The 22,603-nt window shown below is 47.6% G+C and overlaps 1 protein-coding gene across 1 annotated transcript; it reads right to left on the bottom strand.

Annotated features, from left to right (window-relative positions):
• Window positions 1-31: 31 nt before the first annotated feature.
• LOC137426992 (tetraspanin-18B-like) lies at window positions 32-22,457 on the bottom strand. Its single transcript, XM_078778787.1, has 8 exons — window positions 22,252-22,457; window positions 18,698-18,869; window positions 15,122-15,310; window positions 14,942-15,019; window positions 14,669-14,773; window positions 11,665-11,784; window positions 905-988; window positions 32-597 (listed from the first exon to the last, which is right to left on the bottom strand). Exons 2-8 carry the CDS (start codon window positions 18,863-18,865, stop codon window positions 475-477), a joined length of 867 nt encoding a protein of 288 aa, XP_078634913.1. The 5' UTR covers window positions 18,866-18,869; window positions 22,252-22,457; the 3' UTR covers window positions 32-474.
• Between the last annotated feature and the right edge of the window lie 146 nt (window positions 22,458-22,603).

Genomic DNA, 22,603 nt, shown 5'->3' with positions numbered 1-22,603 from the left:
ACGGCGGTTGTATATGTCAGAGCACACAGCAGATACTCAATCAATTTATTCTTCGTACAAATAACAACAATCACAGGATGAATTATTGGCTTAGGATGACTCAATTGACAGCTAAGAGATAGTGCACTCGCCTCTGAGCTATCTCGTCTGGGTTTGATTCTCCACCCGACTATAAAAGGTAATCCTGGTACTCCAGTAAAACACAAAATTCTTACCCAAATATGCAGGAGACAATACATCGGCAGACAACTATAGCTGAAACAGTCAGGCATTGCTTATGCAAGAAATAAAGAACAGGTTGTAAGGTCTATGATATGGTGCAAGGAAATTGATCACGGAAAGAAAGCTGTTTGTACCATTAATATCCTATGCGATGAAATCATGAAAAACACGAAAACTACTGAAAAAAAAGATGTAAGTTTATATAATGCAAACAGCAAAGCAAAGGAAAGTATGTGATGCGAGTCTTCTTGATTAAGTGTGGATGTTTTGCTGAAGGTGCTTCAATTCTTCCCCATTGAGGAAGGCTCCTTTTTCTTTCTTCTCCTTCTTTTTCACCAGTTGGTGAAATATGGCAGATACGACGACGGACAAAGACTGCAGGAAAAGCAAACAAAAATGCACGGAATATGATGAGTTCAAGAACCATTACAATATTAATGTTATTGATAGTTCAAATGTGCTTGCAATGAAGCGCCGTTTGTAATGTCTTCAACAGGGAGTTTCCATTTTCCTGGTAACAAACAGTGTGCATTAAAAAAAGGAACACATGAACTACGATTCCAGTTTTGTGTGCAAGGGGCACCGTATCTCAGACCACAACCTTCTGCAAATAAGGAAGTCGAACTGTGAGGTTTCAACACAGTCGGAAATGTCAGTATGTGGGCTGTGCAGAGATCATTACCACGGAGATGCACAGAACCGAGATAAAGATGAAAGCTGCCTTGTGATGGTGTTCCAGGAAATCAATCATCATTTGGATGCATCCCTGTGGGTGCATAAAAGCAGGTGTGATGATCAGTAACAATCTAATATACAAAGAAGAAAGTTTGTTTGTTTGTGTGTTTGTTCATTCATGCATTCTGACTCATGCAGAAACCAGTGCAACCAAACTTTGCATGTGGCCTCCTCTTTCATCCAGAAGAAGGTCTCAGGCTGTGTTTGAATAATAAAAAAATTTGCCCCTGATAAAAACAGACAATTGGCCTTCAGGCCTCGATACGGTCGTTCATACAGTTATGTGTAGTCAAATCTGAAACTTCATCTATTTATTAAGTATGTATATATATGGTAGAATTTATGTCACCCCACATACAGTCACGTGAAAAAGTAAGTACACCCCATGTAAAGTTTTGACCTTTTCAACATATTTCAACATACAGCTATTTGATCTTCATTTCAACAATATTGATAGATAAAGGTGATATTGTGGCGGACACGAAAGCCCACTGGCGTGGTGACATCATTCCGCGCACCAAGTGGGCGGCGGCCACGCCCGAGGGGTAGGCGTGGCCTCAGGATATACCCCGGGCGCGCAGCCCGGAGCGCGCCAGTGCTACAGTGTCCTCTTTGGAATAAAGAACTATAAACTTACCGCGTTGTCCGCTTCCTCCTTGGTAGCAAGTCACGCGCGTAGCACCGCGTGCTTCATTGGTGACCTCCGACATTCGAGTCAGCCGTCAATGACTCCCCGAAACCACCGCAACAATGGCTACCAACGCGGTCTCCATCAGGCTCCCCGAATTCTGGGAGTCACAAGCCGAAGTTTGGTTCCTGCAGACGGAAGCCCAGTTCCGACTTCGAGGCATCATGGTGAACGAGACCATGTACTGCCACGTGGTCGCCGCCCTTGGGCCCGGCACGGCCACCCGCGTCGTATCGGTCCTAAGGGATCCACCTGCCGACGGCAAGTACGAGGTGGTCAAGCGTCTCCTCCTCACCACGTTCGGCCTTACGGTGGACGCACGGGCCGATCGCCTCTTGGACCTCCCCGAGATCGGGGACACGCGACCTTCGGTCCGTATGGACCATATGCTGGCGCTCATGGGCGACGAAACCCGGAACGCTCTATTCCGGGCGTTGTTTCGACGCCAGCTGCCAGCACGAGTCCGCCTCGCTTTGGCTGGTTCCGCGTTAACGGAACCCCGTGCGCTCGCTGCTGAGGCCGACAAATACTACGCGGCTTTGGACACGCAGGCGAGTCTTGGCGCGGTTGCCGCTCCCGAGGCTCCCGAAGCTTTCCCCGATGCACCGCACCTCGTGTCCGCCGTCACGCCCCGACCACCACCACCGCGAAGAAAACCGCGGCCTCCGACGCCGCAGCTGCCCGCCTGGTGTTCCTTCCACACCAAGTTCGGCCACGAGGCTCGGCAGTGTCGCCCGCCGTGCTCATTCGGCAGGTCGGGAAACGGGCGAGCCGGCGCTCGGTGGCAACGGTGAGCGTCGGCAATTCCAACAGCCTTCTGTACATAACGGACACCTTGTCCGGGTGCCGTTACCTGTGCGATACGGGAGCGCAGGTGAGTGTCATTCCTGCCGGTACGTCCGACAAGCACACCGCGGGCCGAGGTCCCGCGCTGCTTGCGGCCAATGGTACGTCTATACGCACGTACGGAAAACGCCGTCTCTCCCTGCGGTTCGGAGGGCAGGTTTTCCGTTGGTCGTTCGTTATGGCCGGCGTGCCCATGGCACTGCTCGGCGCGGACTTCTTATGTGCTAATGGATTACTGGTCGATGTAAAGCGCAGAAGGCTTGTCCAGGCTGAGACGTTCAGCTCGCTCCCGTGTGCGCTGCCCGGCTCGTTGAGCAGCTCACAGAGCGGCTCATCGAGCGGCTCGCCGAGCGGCTTGCTGAGCGGTTCCGTTCCGGCCAGGTTCATCTGTACGCTTCCGGCAGCGGACGAATTCGCCCGCCTCCTCGCGGGTTTTCCGGCCCTAACGCGGCCGATCTTCTCGGCGGGGACCGTCAAGCACGGGGTGTAACACCACATCCCCACTGCCGGGCCACCGGTCTACGCCCGGGCATGCCGACTCGAGCCGACGAAGCTCGCCGTAGCTAAAGCGGAGTTCGCTACGCTGGAGCGGCTCGGCATCGTGCGGCGCTCCAAGAGCGCGTGGGCGTCCCCGCTCCACATCGTGCCCAAGCCCGGCGGGGGATAGCGACCGTGCGGGGACTACCGGCACCTCAACGACGCCACCACCCCCGACCGCTACCCCGTCCCCCACATTCAGGACTTTTCCGCCCGCTTGGCGAATATGTCCTTCTTTTCAAAGGTGGACCTCGTACGCGGCTACCATCAGGTCCCTGTCAGGCCGGAGGACATCCCGAAGACGGCTGTCATCACGCCATTCGGGCTTTTCGAATTTCTTCGGATGCACTTCGGTTTGAAAAATGCGGCTCAGGCGTTCCAGCGCCTCATGGACAGCGTCTTGCGCGGCTTGGATTTTTTGTACGTATACCTGGACGACATCCTCGTCGCCAGCGCGTCCCGCGAAGAGCACCTTCACCATCTCCGCACGCTCTTCGAACGTCTGGGCCAGCACGGCCTGATCGTGAACCCCGCCAAGTGCCGGTTCGGTGTCGCTGAAATCGACTTTTTGGGGCACCGCGTCACCAGGCACGGGGCCGTCCCCCTACCGGCCAAGGTGGAGGCGGTGAAGGGGTTTCCGCGCCCCCGCACGATCAAGGGACTCCAGGAGTTCCTGGGCATGGTAAACTTTTACCATTGGTTCCTGCCCCGCATCGCCCAGCTCCTGCGCCCCTTACACGAGGCCCTTCGGGGGAAGCCGGGCAAAGGTGACGTTACCTGGACCGAGCAGATGGACGCGGCGTTCTCGGGCACGAAGCTCGCCTTGGCCAACGCCACCATGCTCGCGCACCCGGCACTCGATGCACCGATCGCCCTCACCTCCGATGCCTCGGACTACGCGGTGGGCGCGGTGTACGAGCAATGGGTGCATGGAGCTTGGCAACCGCTGGCATTCTTCAGCCGGCAGCTTCGCCCGCCCGAACGCCGTTACAGCACCTTCGACCGCGAGTTGCTTGGGCTTCACCTGGCGGTCAGGCACTTCCGCCATCTGCTCGAGGGCCGTGCGTTCACGGCCTTCGTCGACCACAAGCCGCTGGTTTTCGCGATGGGCAAGGTCGCCGAGCCGTGGTCGGCCCGGCAACAGCATCACATCGCGGCCGTGTCCGAGTACACGACGGACATCCGGCACGTCGCGGGAAAGGACAACCCGGTGGCCGAATGCCTTTCCCGGGCCGTCGCCCACGCAGTCCACCTTGGCATCGACTATGCCCGGATGGCAGCGGACCAGGCCGCCGACACCGGGGTCCAGGCCCTGCGGACCGCCGTCACAGGCCTCCGCGTCACCGACGTGCCCTTCGACGGCGCGGGCACGGCCCTCATTTTCGAAGTCTCCCTCGGGCGGCCTCGCCCCATCGTGCCCGCAGGCTGGCAGCGCCAGGTTTTTGACGCCATCCACAGCCTGTCCCACCCGGGCACGAGGGCCTCCCAGCGGTTGGTCACTGACAAGTTTGTCTGGCATGGCCTCCGGAAGGCCGTCCGCGGCTGGACCAGGACGTGCCTCACGTGCCAGCGCGCAAAGGTGCACCGACACACCCAGGCCCCCTTGGCCCCGTCTACGGTGCCGGAACGTCGGTTCGACCACGTTCACGTGGACCTGGCGGGACCTCTGCCCCCCTCGTGGGGTTTCACCCATGTCCTCACCATGGTGGACCGCACCACCCGGTGGCCGGAGGCCGTGCCTTTGGCGGCGAGGACGGTGGCAGACGTCGCGCAGGCGTTCATCGCCACCTGGGTCGCCCGGTTCGGTGCCCCCTCGGACATCTCGTCCGACCACGGCCCCGAGTTCACCTCGGAGCTCTGGGCCGCGGTCGCGCGGGGGCTCGGGGTCCAGCTGCACCGAACCACGGCCTACCACCCCCAGGCCAACGGCCTGTGCGAGCGATTCCACCGCTCGTTGAAGGCCGTGCTCCGGGCCACCCTCCGCGACGGCGGCTGGGCGACAGGCTCCCCTGGGTCCTGCTGGGCCTCCGGACAGCGCCCAAGGAGGACCTGCACACATCCGCGGCGGAGTTGGTCTTTGGACAACCGCTGCGGGTGCTGGGCGAGTTCCTCCCCGACCCCACGGCACCTTGGTCTGCGGCGCAGGAGCGTTCTGCGCTGCAGGAGACCGCCCGGAGGTTCGCCCCGGTGCCGACGGCGCACCACAGGCACCCTCCTACACACGTCGCCCCGGAGCTTCGCACCGCGGAGTACGTTTTCGTCCGGCACGACGCCCACCGGACACCACTGCGGCCCCCGTACGACGGGCCTTTCCGCGTGCTGGAGACCGGGGTGAAACATTTCACCCTGGACATCGGCGGCACTCCTGACCGGCTTTCCATAGACCGCCTCAAGCCGGCCCACCTCGACGTGGACCACCCACCGCCGGTGGCTCGGCCCCCACGTCGGGGCCGCCCCCCCGCGGGCGGACCCACAGCACCGCAGGCACGCCGCCCCCCGGTCCGGCACCCATCCCGGGTACAGCCGGGGGCATCCCAGCTGGCATCCCTGCACCCCGGACGCCGCCGGTCGCCAGAGGGCGCTTCGGCCGGGTCATCCGTTTGCCCCGCAAACTGGCCCTCCAGGTGCGCGGGAATTCTGGGGGGGCGCGTGTGGTGGACACGAAAGCCCACTGGCGTGGTGACATCATTCCGCGCACCAAGTGGGCGGCGGCCACGCCCGAGGGGTAGGCGTGGCCTCAGGATATACATTATACACCGGGCGTGCAGCCCGGAGCGCGCCAGTGCTACAGTGACTTCTTTGGAATAAAGAACTATAAACTTACCGCGTTGTCCGCTTCCTCCTTGGTAGCAAGTCACGCGCGTAGCACAGCGTGCTTCAATATAATATAACAAATATCATGAAACATTTATATTTTGTAGTCCATTGTATAATTTAAATAAACATAAATGCAAATTTCACATGTGGAAAAAGTAAGTACACCCCTTGATATGTTTTTTTATCTTTTTAACATATGTGGACATATCAATATTTGATCTTCATTTCAACAGTATCTATAGATAAAAGGTGACCTAATTGAACAAAAAAACAATGATAAATTGACTTTGCAATAATTTATTCAACAAAAAATTAACAGAGATGCCATTTCCTTCTGTGGAAAAGGAGGTACACCCTTGGCTCTAATAAGTGGTATTGCCCCCTTTGGCAGAAACAACCTCAAGTAGGCGTTTCTTATAACTGTCTACCAGTCTCTGACATCGACTGGGAGAATTTTTTTTCTTTTCAGCCATTCCTTGGTGGATTTACTGGTATGTTTAGGGTCATTGTCATGTTGCAAGGTCCACCTTCGGTTGAGCTTCAACTTTCCGACAGATGGCCTCACATTATCCTCAAGCACCCTCTGGTACAATGAAGAATTCATAGTGGATTCTATGATGGTGAGCTGCCCAGGGCCTGATGCAACAAAGCTGCCCCAAACCATAATATTTCCACCACCATGCTTTGCAGTTGGTATCAGGTTCTTGTGGTCAAATGCTGTCTTTGGTTTTCGCCAAACATGTCTTCAGGTACTGTGGCCAAATAGCTCTACCTTTGACTCATCTGTCCAGAGCACATTGTTCCAGAAGTGCTGATCTTTGCCGAGGTGTTCAATGGCAAACTTTAGTCTTGCCCTGATGTTCTTCCTGGACAGCAAAGGTTTCCTCCTGGCACACCTCCCATGTAGATCAAATTTGTGCAGCCTCTTTCTAATGGTAGACTCGTGCACTTTGACATCAACAGTGGCAAAAGCTACCTGTAGGTCCCGTGATGACATTCTGGGGTTCTTCGAGACTCCTTTCAGCATCTTGCGGTCTGCTCTCGGGCTGAACTTGCTGGGGCGGCCTGGCCTGAACAAGTTGGCAGTTGTTTGGAATCTTCTCCACTTGTAGATGATCTTCCGGACAGTCGAATGATTGATTTCAAATTGTTTGGAGATCTTTTTAAATCCCTTCCCAGACTCGTAGGCATCTATACCCTTCTTTCTGAAGGCCTCAGAGAGCTCTTTTGATCTCGGCATGGTGACGCTGCACACTTCAACAACAAAGAGCAAACCAAACTAAATGTCTGAGGTTTAAATAAGACAGGTTCCTCCAAGATCCTCTGTAACGATGTTCTAATCATTTGCACCTGAGCTGGTGCACCTGATTCTAATTTTAGGTATTTGAAGTAGTGATACATGTAAGGGTGTACTTACTTTTTCCACATGCGAAATTTGCATTTATGTTTATTTAAATTATACAATGGACTACAAAATGTAAATGTTTCATGATATTTGTTATATTATATCACCTTTATCTATCAATATTGTTGAAGTGAAGATCAAATAGCTGTATGTTGAAATATGTTGAAAAAGTCAAAACTTTACATGGGGTGTACTTACTTTTTCACGTGACTGTAAGTTCACTTTGTATTGATTGATTCGGAGGTTTGATGGTATATGATTCCTAAACTACTGTTGTTCATGGAATGTATAATTCGTAGTGAGTTTGGGGTTTTGAAAAAGTTAACCCTTCATAAAGTATCGGTGACACTGGAAACACACCATTGTGCCTGACGTAGCATAGGCTGTGTAAAACCACAAAATGTCGTTACACACCAGAGTGCAAAAACCTAACCGATGTTACTTACCGACATGGAGGAGTATTAACCCGGATTAGTAGACATCGAGCTATTAAGATATTTCAAGGAGATCCGTGATACCAGCGTATGGGTGGTCCTGTATTAACCGCAGGATGCTTCATGTTAATTGGCTAAAATGAGTAAACCTAACCATTAATGTTGGCACGTGTTATTGTAATTAAAATTTAGTGTCTGCCAAAGAAGGTTATTGTCATAAAGAGGGTTAATAATACTTACCTGATTCTGGTTTTCTATTATACATATTTACAGCATGTTGTTCAGTGACCCTTTCCTTGTGTCCAACCAATGCCTATCCAACCAAAACATTTACTTTAAAATAAAAAAAATGAAAAGATCCTGAGATTTGGCAGAACTGAGTTGGAGAGGGGTGGGGGGTGGGGTGGGTTTGGAGTGTGAGTTGGAGGGGGAGGGGAGCATCAGATTTTGCGGCCCCAAGTGGGATGGGGGCCTGTGATTTGGCAGACCAGACTGGAAGGGGGGCCTGAAAAAGATGAGGACTGGTGGCGGTGTGAGACACACACACACACACACACACACACACACACACAATTGCTAAACCCTGTCTCCTGCTGTGCAGAGGGCAATCCAATGACACATGCGCCTGTTGTTAAAAAGATTGCTTTACACAGGTTTATAATACCACCTCCGTGTTCAGGCCTTGAGTGATCATGTAGCTTATGCACTGCCTGGGTTTTTTTTCTAGGAGTGATTGAATAATATGTTTTGTGAGTCGTATGTTGAGGTTGTAGTGATTTGTTGTCAACAACACAAATTTTCCTGGGAAACGCCAGGTACTTTAGCTGGTTTGTAATATTAAAAGGTAATGGTTTCTCCATACCCACAAGTGTATGAAATCATGCATGGACATTATACACCAGGCACTGCCAGGCCTCCATCTACTCTCATTTATTTGTTCATCAGGTATCTCCATAGTCATGCACCTTTATCCTCCACAAGATATCTGTTTAAAAGCATCAAATCTTGGTTCTGGTTATCGGTTCTTTCATTGCCAGGCGCCACCTGGTTGCCATCAAAAGTGAGTGCACCTGTTCTGGAATTGTCTTATTGAACAGTTTTGTTTATTTCATCATGTTATGTATTTGTGCGTCTTGTCGAGTGCATTAGCTTGTGCTTTTAGTGCTGGCTTTGTCCATGTCAGGGCCATGTGGTGTTATAGGCCTCATTCAGGTTTGATGCTGTTTTGTCCCCTTCTTCTTTACCTGTTCTTTCATTCCCCTGCTACTTGCAATGCTGCTCACTGGTAGTGCTTTGCCTTTCTCCTTCTGTCACCTTACTCTTCCATGAGCCTCGATATTGTAGAAATTTTTTTTGTCAACACATGCCACATGACCTGGCATGAACATGTCTCATGCTTCACTCCATCAGAAATTAATTTAATGAACAGGGCGTTATCACTGCGGTCATATATAAAGCAGGACAGTCCATGATGAATGCTCAGCATACTGTATCAACTAATCGACAATCGTTGGAATGTAAGCCGGTGAGATTACTATGAGCTATTAAAGCAACCTGTGGCTAAATCCTCAAACAACTTTACCTTCATCAGTTTTCAGATACATCCACTTAAATCTATGAATTAATCAATGTTAACAGTGAGATTTACTTCATGGTTATGAATGCAGACTTTAATGGAAGTGTTCAAAGCAACAATGAAGACAAAAGTGACTAAGTTAGGCCTCATATTTAATGAACACTAGGCTGTGTTGCTGCTTCATATGTGAGATAAGACATAACTAGCAAGAGCAATCAGAGATTGCAGACCCTCGCCAGGACGTGTTTTCAGTGGTTTTTAAGGCTTTTGTGTTAAAACGAATATGGCGGCCGAACCACGTGACCGATGACGTCATCATTTTTTTTTCTCCACCAATTTATCCCTAGATGACACTCAGGAAATTTCATCTTGATCGGAAGAAGTTTTGTACTTGTCGAATTATGACGTCATACTGGAGGCACCTATGACATAATTATTAACATATGTTATTCCACATGGAGAGTTCTTCACAATGAGCCATGTCTCAATTGCTTCTATGCAGCGGTTTCGGAAATATAGAGGTGCAAAGTTTTTCGGTTTTTCCAAGATGGAACCCTTACCACGTGACCTATGACGTCATAATTATCATTTTAAAATTATACAGGTGTAGTTGCATCTAAGGTGAAAATTTCCTGTCAATCAGACCAACGGCTGCAGAGAAAATCATATTTATTCTGTGCGGACAAACAAACAAACAAACAGACAGACAACAAACAAGCAGACAAACGGCTCAAATGCAATACCCTCTCCTCAGGCGATGGTAATAATAACAAGAAAGAGCAATCAAAGATTGCAGACCCTCGCCAGGACTTGTTTGTGAGGTGTATTTAGTGGTGTGATTTTGTACATTCTTTCATTATTTAGTACAACCCCACTTTCATCAGACATGCGTGACACATTACGTCCTCTTTATAAAACTGAATTCAGTATTGCATTTTAAATATTTTTTTTTTAATGAGGCTGTCCTTGGGGTCTTTTGCATCCTCGGAGTATTTTAGGTCATGAGGGTCCTATGGCTCTTTTGGGTCCTCCTGAGCTGACCCTTCAGGTCTTTTCGGGTCCTCAAAACTTTTGGGTCTTCTGATCTTTTGGGTCTTTTGGGTCTTTTGGGTCTTCTGAATCCACAGGGTCTTCATGGTATTCAAGGATCTTCAGGGTATGTTGGGGTTTTGGTGATCTTCAGGGTCTTGAAGGATCTTAAAGGCTCTTCAAACGTCCAATGGGTCTCAGCAATCCAAAGTGTCGAAAGTTACATTGTGATAGTACATAATTAATAGACGTACGTAACTAATAGACAGGATGCCACTGACTTCAAACTACATAATTAATAGATATATCGAAAACTCACCTGGCTGGAGAAGATAATATCGTAGAATGTCTTCTTCAAACAATAACATCTGGCTGCCAGACCTTAAGACCAATCATGTTGAATTTTTTAACACGTATTCCACTTTACGACTAAAACATTACTTTGAATTTCACACTGATCAATGAAGCAGTTCAAGAGATATAATTTTTAAAAAGATTTTCGTTCAATCCAATATAGCCGCCAAACCATGTGACATATGAATTATTCCAGGACAGCCTGGTATACGCAAGGCATGGGGAACATATGTGTGAAGTTTCTCTTTGATCTGTTCAGCCTTTCAGGTGGAGTGGCTTTTTAAAGTTTTGTTCTTCAAAAAATCATAGCCGCCAAACCATGTGACCTATGACGTCATGGTCATGGAACTTTTTGTTCATCATGGGTATGTGATCATGCATGTAATGTTTTGCCTCGATCTGGTTAGCCATTTCGGAGAAAAGGGTTTTTCATGGTTTTTAAGGCTTTTGTGTTAAAACAAATATGGCGGCCGAACCACGTGACCAATGCCATCATTATATATATTTTTTTCTCCACCAATTTATCCCTAGATGACGTTCAAGAAATTTCATCTTCATCGGATAAAGTTTTGTACTTGTCGAATTATGATGTCATAATGGAGGCACCTATAACATCATCATTAACAGTTGTTATTCCCCATGGAGAGTTCCTTACAATGAGCTATGTCTCAATTTTTTCTACGCAGCACTTTCGGAGATATAGAGGTGCAAGGTTTTTTGTTTTTTCCAAGATGGCGCCCATACCATGTGACCTATGGCATCATAATTATCAATAACAATTCTGCAGGTGGAGGTGCACCTATGATGTAATTTTCCTGTCAATTGGACCAACGGTTGCAGAGAAAATCATATTTATTCAGTGCGGACAAACAGACAGACAAACACACAAACAAACGGACTCAAATGCAATACCCTCTCCTCTGGCGAGGGTAATAATAATAATAATAATAATAATAATAATAATAATAATGAATGAAGTGTAATTAACATACCTCTGGCGCACAAATGAATGTGTTATTACCTTTTCAAAAGGCACTTTGCTGTCCTTGGGTAGGCAAACTTGTGGGAAATGCAACCTCGTAAGGTTTTGATACGCCGAGCCTTCAAAATCCTTGTAATAATCGACACCACAGCACTCAAACTGGTGTCCAGGAAAGAGAGGGAGGACGACATGGGGCATTATAAACTAGAGTTAATAGGACACCTTACCATGGGTGTCTTGTGTCATGAGAAAAAGACATTGGAAAGGTCTTTTAAACTCAGTTAAACCGAGCACGGTCTATATTTCCTACGAGCCACCATTTTCTCTGAATCTCGTTATTCCCTAACGCTGAGAGCACGGGGGTAAATCATTGGAATATCGCGCCAAAATGGGGTTTGAATTGCGCGCCAAAACCCAACGGTCACCCTGCTTAATTCCCTATAATCTTCCTTTACATGACCCCATAAGTACATAACATTTATCATTTATTAATACACGTTTTTTTAATTTACACTTGGGTTCTATACACCCTTTTCTCTTACATCCACACATGACAGGGACACACACCTGAACCTCTATGAAAACTTTTACCCTAGACACAACAGTATTCCTCCCCCCTTTGATCCCTCACTCAGTGTTCGGGTCACGGAGGCACGACTGCCTCACCCGGTGAGCTAGGAGGCCAATGATCCTCACTCTGGATGGTCTGATTGGGTACCCAGGTCTTGTGTATAGCCGGTAAGGCATAGAGTTAAGTTCTGCCTCGTGTCCGTTTTCTTTGCTATAGATATCACAACACTATATTGCTTGAGATTGCTTTGTACATTTTGAGTTGCATTCATCCATTTTGATTACCCGTGCTGTACATTAAAATCCTTGAGTTCCTGTCCCCTTCGCATGATCCTGCATTTCACATTTATCCTTGATTTGTAAATAATAAATTCCTCTTTGAATTCCCTTTTCAAACTGTCCGGGCTCGTCTTTCCTTTCATTAGTTCAGCACTGTTTGCACGTTAGGTTAGACTTGGAGGTTATAATTCCTCACTCGTATGATTCGCTCGTATTCAAGTCTGATGTGCACCAGCGGGAAACTTGGCCACCCTAATACCCAATTAAGTTAAATTGGTGCATAATCGATGGTGCATCCCCAATTGGAAAGCCAGTTGACTCAGGTAAACGGTGGTCAAACGGAGAACCCTGGGGCCATGTGGTAGACCAATTGGCGTTCATGGTTGCCTAGCATCCTGCCGTGACACAAAGTCATTCGTGATCAATGGCCTCAAGCCCGGTAAGTCCGAGGGGGACCAAGGATCCCCTTCATAGTAGATCCCGTGGCCGTAACACTATGTTTGAGTAACGGCCTATCAGGATGCAGCATTGAGAATTGCCCCACTGATGAATGACTGTGCTTGTTGGCTCAAAACCTCATGGTGGTGAAGAGCACAGCATAAGCTTTGTTATAGTATACCAAGCATACTCTCTTTGTGGTCTTGGGTATGGTAGTGTTTCCCAGCCATCACCGGAGTGGTTTGATCGAGTTTAAGGTGGGGCTTGGGACTGAACACCACATACATTACATGTTCCTGTCTTCAAATTGATCATTAACAGACACAACTATATGGAAGTGTGTGTTGTCATGCTGGTTTCACTGTCGGAATGTATCAAAACCCAGTAGTGCAGCATTGTCTAAGGCTGCTGGGCCATAGAAGTTCACGGTTCACGTTTCACGTTTCACGTTTCACGGTTCACGCGTGTAAAGAAAAGTGGACAAACGTAGTATGACTTGCTCTGGGCCATAGAACGCCTTTCATGTTTCACGTTTCACGTGTCACGTTTCACGCGTGAAAGGCGGAATGAACATGCACACTTTTTCTATGCGTGAACATGCACATCTTCTTCTTTAAGTCGTCATTTTATGTCTTTTGGAAAAAAATTAAGACTGAGTTTATGACAACACAAATCTATAGATTGAATTTAATGAAAACAAATATAACTTTGTAAGCGCAAGAGAAGAGAGGTCTCACCACCCAGTCTGAACGTTTTCAAAAGTAGACTCGCTAGACTACCAGACAAATTACCCTAGCCTAGATCATCACGACCAACACCACATTATCCAAATTAATAGGTACCAACCTGAGAGTAATGATGAGCTTTTGTTCTGCTTCGATCGATTTTCTCCAGTTTGTTTGACCTGGCTGTAGATGTTCCAGGACGAGGGTCTTCAAGGCATCGTAAGTCCTGTATGACATCCTGGTATAATTGAAAAACAGTTCTTCATCGGGATTGTCAAGCAGATAACGGATTGTTCGGTGGAATTCACCACGGGTTTCTCTCAGAAGGAAGTGCTCTCGGCTCCAAATTCTGTGCCTTTTTCTCTTCCTCCGTCTTAGTAGAAGCAGAATGAGGCAATCTTCTTCATCCGAAGAGTCCATGTTGACGGTTACTCGGCCAAAGCAGAACTGGCGCGCAACACGTGAACAGCCAAGCGTGAAATCCTATGGCCCAGGGTCCGATTGTTCACGTGAACGTGAACCGTGAAACGTGAAACGTGAAACGTGAAACGTGAAACGTGAACCGTGAACTTCTATGGCCCAGCAGCCTAAAAGGCACATGCTCCTTTGCTTTGTGGGGGAAAAAGATACAAATTTAAGTTGGGAGTAGTCATTTCAAAATTGTGTGTTGGCCCATTACTTTTGTCAATATAGTGTATAGTATTATAAGTGCATGCGTAGATGTGCAAGCAATAGTTCTGTGTGTATTTTTAGTGCAATTGTTTTTGTAGACCGTCTCCCTCTGTGCCTGCATGAGGATATTCCAGGAAGTAGCATTCCCAGGATACATGTCATGTGGATACTGACAAGCATAGCACTTCCGATGACCAGAATGTGCTATTATTTGGAATCTCATTGTGATGCCATATTTGTTACAGGTCATATTGAGGCATGACGGTCAACACTAAAGTCAATCCATATGAGGAACGTGGAAGTTGTGAGAATACCAGCATAAAAGTTTACGGCTCTGAGAGTCATTGCAAGTACCTCACCATTTTCATTGCACTGTCCCAAGCATTCGTGAAATCCTGGTGATTTGGTGTCCCATACAGATGCACGAGCTCCTCCTTCGATTGACGTCGAACGATCATTTCCATCTTTAGGAACACATGAACAGGGTGATCAACAAAAGGAGCGATCAGATACGGCACTTGTTATGAAATAATGCGCCCACAAATTACAAACGATGGAATAAGTAAGTGGGTAAACAAGCCTAGACGCTTCGACAGTAATCCGAGGAGAGTAAAAGCTTTGCTGGTGCTCACATTGCCTTCGAAGACCAGAGCCAGGGGTCCGCCCATAAAGTACGGAGTGAAGAGCAACACTGGCACCATGAAGCAGTACTGCAGACAGCGAAAAACACAGTTCGTTAATCTATAATATGCCGATCAAGTTTCTAGTTGTATTTCAATATTTCGAAATGTACGGCTGGCTGTCTGTCTCACCAATATCAACAGCATACGATGCTCCCGGTGTCCGCCGAAGAGTCCAATCAGCGCTAGCGCAACTCCAGCAACCCCCACGCCGAAGCACAGGTACTCGAGACATTTGGACGAATGGCCTAAATAGACCACCTCGACCCAAGGACGCATGTGAAGGTAAATCCCGAGGCCAATTATAGCCACACTTGCCACCTGTGAACAAAATGCAAATGAAATTCGTCGTTAGAGGATGAAATCGTTTTAAAGGTGTCGAGTCGTAGACTGACAGGTGAGTATTCGAACCTGGCATAACCATTAAAACACTTACCTAACCCACGTATCAGCATTTGACACTTTCAATGGACTTGGCAATGTGGATATGAGTAGAGTTAAAACCCAAGTGCAGCTTGTTTATTTTGCTTTGATAATTCAACGTACAATGAAAAAACAATGTCAAATGTACTTGCGATGGCATCTGGAAATCTCGGCTTATTAGGCCTTTGCATTCCTGAGATATAGAACATACAGTAAGCTGGTATACCACTACGTTGATGATGTCATGTCAGCGTCGCTGTTAGGATTCGTTGTTGCGTCGCACTCCAGTTTGAACAAACTCCCTCACTCTCTTCAATCCCACTCCTCCCTCCAGGTCTTTAAAACAGCTGTTCACCACCATCGCTTATCTTCCCCCATCCAAAACCTTGATCTTTTCTACCCCCACTAATTCACCCCAGATCCACTTTTCTGAAATACTGACATATTTCCTGGAAGTCCTAGCTGTGTCTGTGTTTTTTTTTTTTTTACCTCTCCCACCCTCCACCCCCCTTCCCACGCCTCCTCCCCCCCCCCCCCAAGCCTTCTCCCTCCCACAGATCTCCCGATGTCCCTGCTCTCAAATGTTGTACTTGTGTGCTTCCCCCTCTCTCCCCATCTTGTCTCCCGCTCCCTTTATTGTGTCTTATGTGTTTTTTTTGGTCAATAATGTTAGCTCTTACACGAGCCTCGATCTTGTATACAAAAAAACACAAAAACTGTGCTACAAAGGTACTCGCAAAGTTTCCACTTTCTATGGAATTGCGTTGCCGAGATATAGAACGTAGAACAAATTATTTGGAATATCAATTCGCTGATGACGTCATCTGTGACGTCGCTCGGAAAGACAACGTAATTACTTATCTGAGACACTTAACATTGAAGATCTGCACAAAGCAAGTTTCACATTCCTCATGGCCGTGTCATCACCTTCGTACTCGAACCTGATACTTTATGGATAGAATGAGGTACAATTGCATCAAAATCGAATCACCTTTTCCTTGACTCACCTTGAGGAGGTGTGTGAAATATTAACTTTGTACGACCAAGTGTTTATCTTATTACCCTCTTATTACCCCATGAACTCCATCTCTTTCCCACGTTCGATATCCGATGGTGTCAAGTGCAAGCGAAACTGCCGTCCTGGCGACCTGAGCACACTGTCATTTGGAGGACGTTTCAAGCACGATGGTCCCGTGGTATGGAAAACCAGTCTTGGTAAGGCCTGGAGTTGGACTGCATCGGCGCATGAAATGATGACTTTTCTCAACCGCATGTTCAGAGTTATTTCTGCTAACCACCATGGGAAACTCGTTTTGGACGTGAGCCCTTCTTCAAAGCAAGGCTTGCTTCCCGTACAACAGCCACACAGTGGACGTGAAGGAAACAGATTTTCAAAGTGAGTAAATTCGTTGCTGAATTTAATGGAAGAGGTTTTGTGAAGTAAATACGAAAATGGGATGTTGGAATGCGAGCGGAACAGCCATTTCCTGTGGTTCAGCGATTCTATCAAATCGTATTTTAAAATATTTTTTATCAAGAAGGTCTGCAGGAGCGTATTCACACAACACGTGCAGGATAAGCGGCGATCAGGAGACATCAATTTGCCTTTACACCAATTGCGAGGACGTTACTAAGCATCGGACGGATCGGCACAGCGAACGGGATTTGAACCTGGATCGGGATTTGAACCTGGGATCGGGATTTGAGCCTGGGATCGGGATTTGAACCTGCGATCGGGATTTGAACCTGGGATCGGGATTTGAACCTGGGATCGGGATTTGAACCTGGGATCGGGATTTGAACCTGAGATCGGGATTTGAACCTGGGATTGGGATTTGAACCTGGGATCGGGATTTGAACCTGGGATCGGGATTTGAACCTGGGATCGGGATTTGAACCTGGGATCGGGATTTGAACCTGGGATCGGGATTTGAACCTGGGATCGGGATTTGAACCTGGGATCGGGATTTGAACCTGGGATCGGGATTTGAACCTGGGATCGGGATTTGAACCTGCGATCGGGATTTGAACCTGGGATCGGGATTTGAACCTGGGATCGGGATTTGAACCTGGGATCGGGATTTGAACCTGGGATCGGGATTTGAACCTGGGATCGGGATTTGAACCTGCGATCGGGATTTGAACCTGGGATCGGGATTTGAACCTGGGATCGGGATTTGAACCTGGGATCGGGATTTGAACCTGGGATCGGGATTTGAACCTGGGATCGGGATTTGAACCTGGGATCGGGATTTGAACCTGAGATCGGGATTTGAACCTGGGATCGGGATTTGAACCTGGGATCGGGATTTGAACCTGGGATCGGGATTTGAACCTGGGATCGGGATTTGAACCTGGGATCGGGATTTGAACCTGGGATCGGGATTTGAACCTGGGTTCGGGATTTGAACCTGGGATCGGGATTTGAACCTGGGATCGGGATTTCAACCTGGGATCGGGATTTGAGCCTGGGATCGGGATTTGAACCTGGGATCGGGATTTGAACCTGGGATCGGGATTTGAACCTGGGATCGGGATTTGAACCTGGGATCGGGATTTGAACCTGATATCGGGATTTGAACCTGGGATCGGGATTTGAACCTGGGATCGGGATTTGAACCTGGGATCGGGATTTGAACCTGGGATCGGGATTTGAACCTGGGATCGGGATTTGAACCTGGGATCGGGATTTGAGCCTGGGATCGGGATTTGAACCTGGGATCGGGATTTGAACCTGGGATCGGGATTTGAACCTGCGATCGGGATTTGAACCTGGGATCGGGATTTGAACCTGGGATCGGGATTTGAACCTGGGATCGGGATTTGAACCTGGGATCGGGATTTGAACCTGGGATCGGGATTTGAACCTGGGATCGGGATTTGAACCTGAGATCGGGATTTGAACCTGGGATCGGGATTTGAACCTGGGATCGGGATTTGAACCTGGGATCGGGATTTGAACCTGGGATCGGGATTTGAACCTGGGATCGGGATTTGAACCTGGGATCGGGATTTGAACCTGGGATCGGGATTTGAACCTGGGATCGGGATTTGAACCTGGGATCAGGATTTGAACCTGGGATCGGGATTTGAACCTGGGATCGCAGCATTGTGAGCGTCTACCTCTCAAACCCTAAAAACCAATTACTAATGATAAACCACTCTTGCTGTTGACTGTCCTAAACAGGCCTAGCCTTCCCATTTGCATCCAAGCAAAAGCTCCTTCACTACAATGACTAAAATGATGCAGAAATTGAAAGGTAGGCGAGATAAAAGAAAACTTACCATAAGTATGGAAGCAAGCACCATTAGGGCGTATTTAAAAAACTTGTGCCAGGTCATGGAGAGAATGCACTTCACAAAGCTGGACACGATGCGCCCGACGCTGCTGAGCATGGAGCAGATGAACATGGCGAGTTGGCCGAATCGACTCACGGTATCCACAGTTCCCATCGTGCTGCGAGAAGGAGAAAGAGATATATACATATGTTCTGTTTCACAATATGTGTGTGCCTGTAGAAGAAAGTCATGTGAACAGTCATACAGAAGAATGCAGGACAAGCCAAATACAAATCGATTTGACCAATCAAAGATCGAGACAAAGGTGCCGGTGGTCTCCCTGCAGACCAAACGAAACACTCTGCATTACTGTCGCCATTTCTCTCTCTCTCGAATTCAACTAACTCAGCCATCAAACCTTCTCCTTCAAGTCACTGTCATAAAACCCGTAGGCCCATCACTCAATTGATCCAAACCGGCAGGCAAGTGCCTTCCAAACTTGGCTTTATTCGCAAAGTTGCACAAAACAACCTGTAAATGGCTACTTTCATTTCTTTATTTATTTATTACCTCCGCCAGCAAAGGTGGATGGAGGTTATGTTTTCACCTCTGTCTCTCGGTGTGTCCGTTTGTGAACAAGATATCTCAAAAAGCTGTGGACGGATTCGGACAAAATTTGGTAGAGAGGTAGCACGTGTGACAAGGACGAAACGATTAGATTTTGGTGAAGATCCGGATTCGGATCCGGCTACTAGAATTTTAAAGTGATTCTTCACCATTGAGTGATCGGGCTAAAACCAGCATATAGCAGGCTATCTCAAAAAGTTATGGATGGATTTGGACGAAACTTGGTGGACAGTTTGTGTATGTGACAAGGAAGAATCGATTCAATTTTGATGAAGATCTGAATATGGATTCGGATATGAGAATTATTTAATTTTTAAGTGATCCACCATTGCGAAATAGGGCCAAAAACGATACTTAGCAGGATATCTCAAAAAGTTATGGATGGATTTGGACGAAACTTGGTGGACAGTTTGTGTATGTGACAAGCAAGAATCGATTCAATTTTGGTGAAGATCTGAATATGGATTCGGATATGAGAATTATTTAATTTTTAAGTGATCCACCATTGCGAAATAGGGCCAAAAACGATACTTAGCAGGATATCTCAAAAAGTTATGGATGGATTTGGACGAAACTTGGTGGACAGTTTGTGTGTGTGACAAGGAAGAATCGATTCAATTTTGTTGCAGATCCGGATTCGGATCCGGCTAGTAGAATTGTTTAAGTGATTCTTCACCATTGGGAGATACAGCCAAAAACGATACATAGCAGGATATCTCAAAAAGTTATGGATGGATGATTTTAATTAAATGTGATTCTGTATTGTGATTTCTGGTCTACTCTGGGATACAAAACGTAAACTGTTCACCTGGCAGAAGTATACTCTCTACTGAGTGCCGTTCTACAGACTTGGCATTTAATATGGAATATTTTTCTTTCTTGACTTGGGTTTACTTTCTGAACTCGGTATATCAATCTGGTGAGTTTCTTTTACACTTTGGTGATTTATTTGTTAAAAGAACCATGTCACTGATTGTCTGTCGCAGCAAGAAGTCAACAACAGGATTATATCACAGGTGGCGTGACAAAATGTACGGACAGGTACATTTGATGATTGGCTTCACAGTCAGGTATATAAGGGTTGTTGCGTTCTGTATTAGTGGAAAACAACTGCTGCACGTCTCCAAAAGTTATTGCCGCTTCCTCTGGAGATGGTCCGTCAACTCGACAATGCTGTTTGTCATGGAGTGGTGGCTTTACGAAATTCCGGCATGAAACAGCGTGCTATTGCTCGGCAGTATGGCATCACTCAAGGTCAGGTGTCAAAGATCCTGAAACGAAATGCTCAGAGGGGTGTCCCTACGCCAATACCGAGGCTAGGACGTCCCCGCAGAACCACAAGGAGGGATGATCGCCAGCTGCACCGGTTAAGCCGCAATGGCCGTACCAAGTCAGCTAATCGGCTTAGGGCTGAGTGGCAGCAACTGACAAATGTGCCTGTATCCAGAAGGTTAGTCGACCAACGACTGGTTCAAGCAGGCTATCGTGCCAGGCGTCCCCTGAGAAAGCCACGCCTGACCAGACAACACCACCAGCGCCGATTGCAGTGGGCCAGAGAGCACCGCCAATGGCAGCCAGGACACTGGAATCACGTGATCTTCAGTGACGAGTCTAGATTTCTGGTCTATCGTCAAGATGGCCGCGTCCGAGTGCGCAGACAAGTGCATGATGCTTACAACAAAGATTGTATCGTGCCAAGAGTCCAAGCTGGAGGTGGTGGGGTGACCATTTGGGCTGCTTTTCATGCAGGGGGCAAAACTGACCTGGTTGTTCTGAATGGAAACCTGAACCAGTTCAAGTACAGGGCCATTCTGGAAGAAACATTGCTTCCATTTGCTCGTGCAGCCTTTCGAGGAAACTTTTTCCAAGATGACAATGCACGGCCTCATCGTGCTCGCATGATCCAACACTTTCTTGCTGACCGTGGTGTAGAGCATATGGAGTGGCCTGCCATGTCCCCGGATATGAATCCGACAGAGAACTTGTGGGCAGAATTAACGCGTCAAATCGACCACTTGGACCAACAGCCTGCATCTGTGCGTGAATTGCAGCAGGCTATTGTCACTGCATGGCAAGCGATTCCTGTCCAAACCTTGGCAAATCTCGTTAACAGCATGACTCGACGTGTACGTGCTCTCCTGAATGCTCGTGGGGGTTACACGCAGTACTGAACTGTAATTTTACTGTCCGTAATCCCAGTCGTAATTTAACTTTTGTTTTTGTTGAAATTTTTTTTGGCTAATGTGCAAAATAAAGAGATACTTCTGGAAAACGTACAGAAGTTTAACACAGTACTGTCCGTGAATTGAGTTCGATATCAGTTTACATCACTTTCAAGGATCAATTTATTTGCTTCGAAATGTCAAATGTGGTTTTTGTTTCTTTTAAAGGTCACATCAACAAAATCTAGAATAATTTCAACATAATTCCAATGAACTTTTGGTTCTAAGTCTTCTTGAAAAGTAAGTTCACCCCCACAAAAAAAATATTCCATATTAAATGCCAAGTCTGTAGTTTGTTACTGTTGTTCCCATTACATATCCTGGGAAAGAGAACATTGACCAAAAGTCGCTCCTCATATTTGCTGGACAATTCTAAATCCAGAAAGCATCAAGCTCACACTGCACTTCATGCTGTCTGGTGGACCACCTCACAGACGCTCAAAGGAATTCGTGAGTCTCACCTTCTCCTATACCCTTACACCTCATCCACGAACCCCTTCATTGTACTGGAAATGTATCGAAAGATTTTCTTTCTGACTTTATTTTTCCCTCTTTCAACTAGATCCTAAAACTCGCGTTCGGAGTCTCCGCGGCACTTCCTTGTGTGTGTATACAATATGATCGACCTGTTCACCCGGCGCGCACCATTGTCGTGGATGCTGCTGTCTAGAAACCGATTGTGTGATTAAAGTTATTTACGGGAACACGAACCTGGTTTCTTGGAGCACTCCGGAGATGATCTTGCTGCGACAAACAAGCGACGACAACCAGCCAACCAGTAACCAGTAACCAGCAACCAATCAGTAAGATTCGAAGAGTAACAAGAAAAACCACCTTTAACTCACACACAACTGAACACGGGGCTTTCCAGATATTTACGTCATCGCATCATGTTTATTAACGAGGGTAGCACGTAGAGGATGGCCTTAAGGCTCCGCCCCTCATGTTTATTAACTTGGTATCATATCAAGGATGGCCTTAAGGCTCCGCCCCTCATGTTTATTAACTTGGTATCATATCAAGGATGGCCTTAAGGCTCCGCCCCTCATGTTTATTAATTAGG

Source organism: Myxine glutinosa, chromosome 5 (assembly GCF_964187855.1).
Source record: "Myxine glutinosa chromosome 5, kmMyxGlut1.1, whole genome shotgun sequence".
Lineage (NCBI taxonomy): Eukaryota > Metazoa > Chordata > Myxini > Myxiniformes > Myxinidae > Myxine > Myxine glutinosa.
Note: the sequence above shows the minus strand (reverse complement) of the source record. Positions and strands in the feature narration are given on the sequence as shown.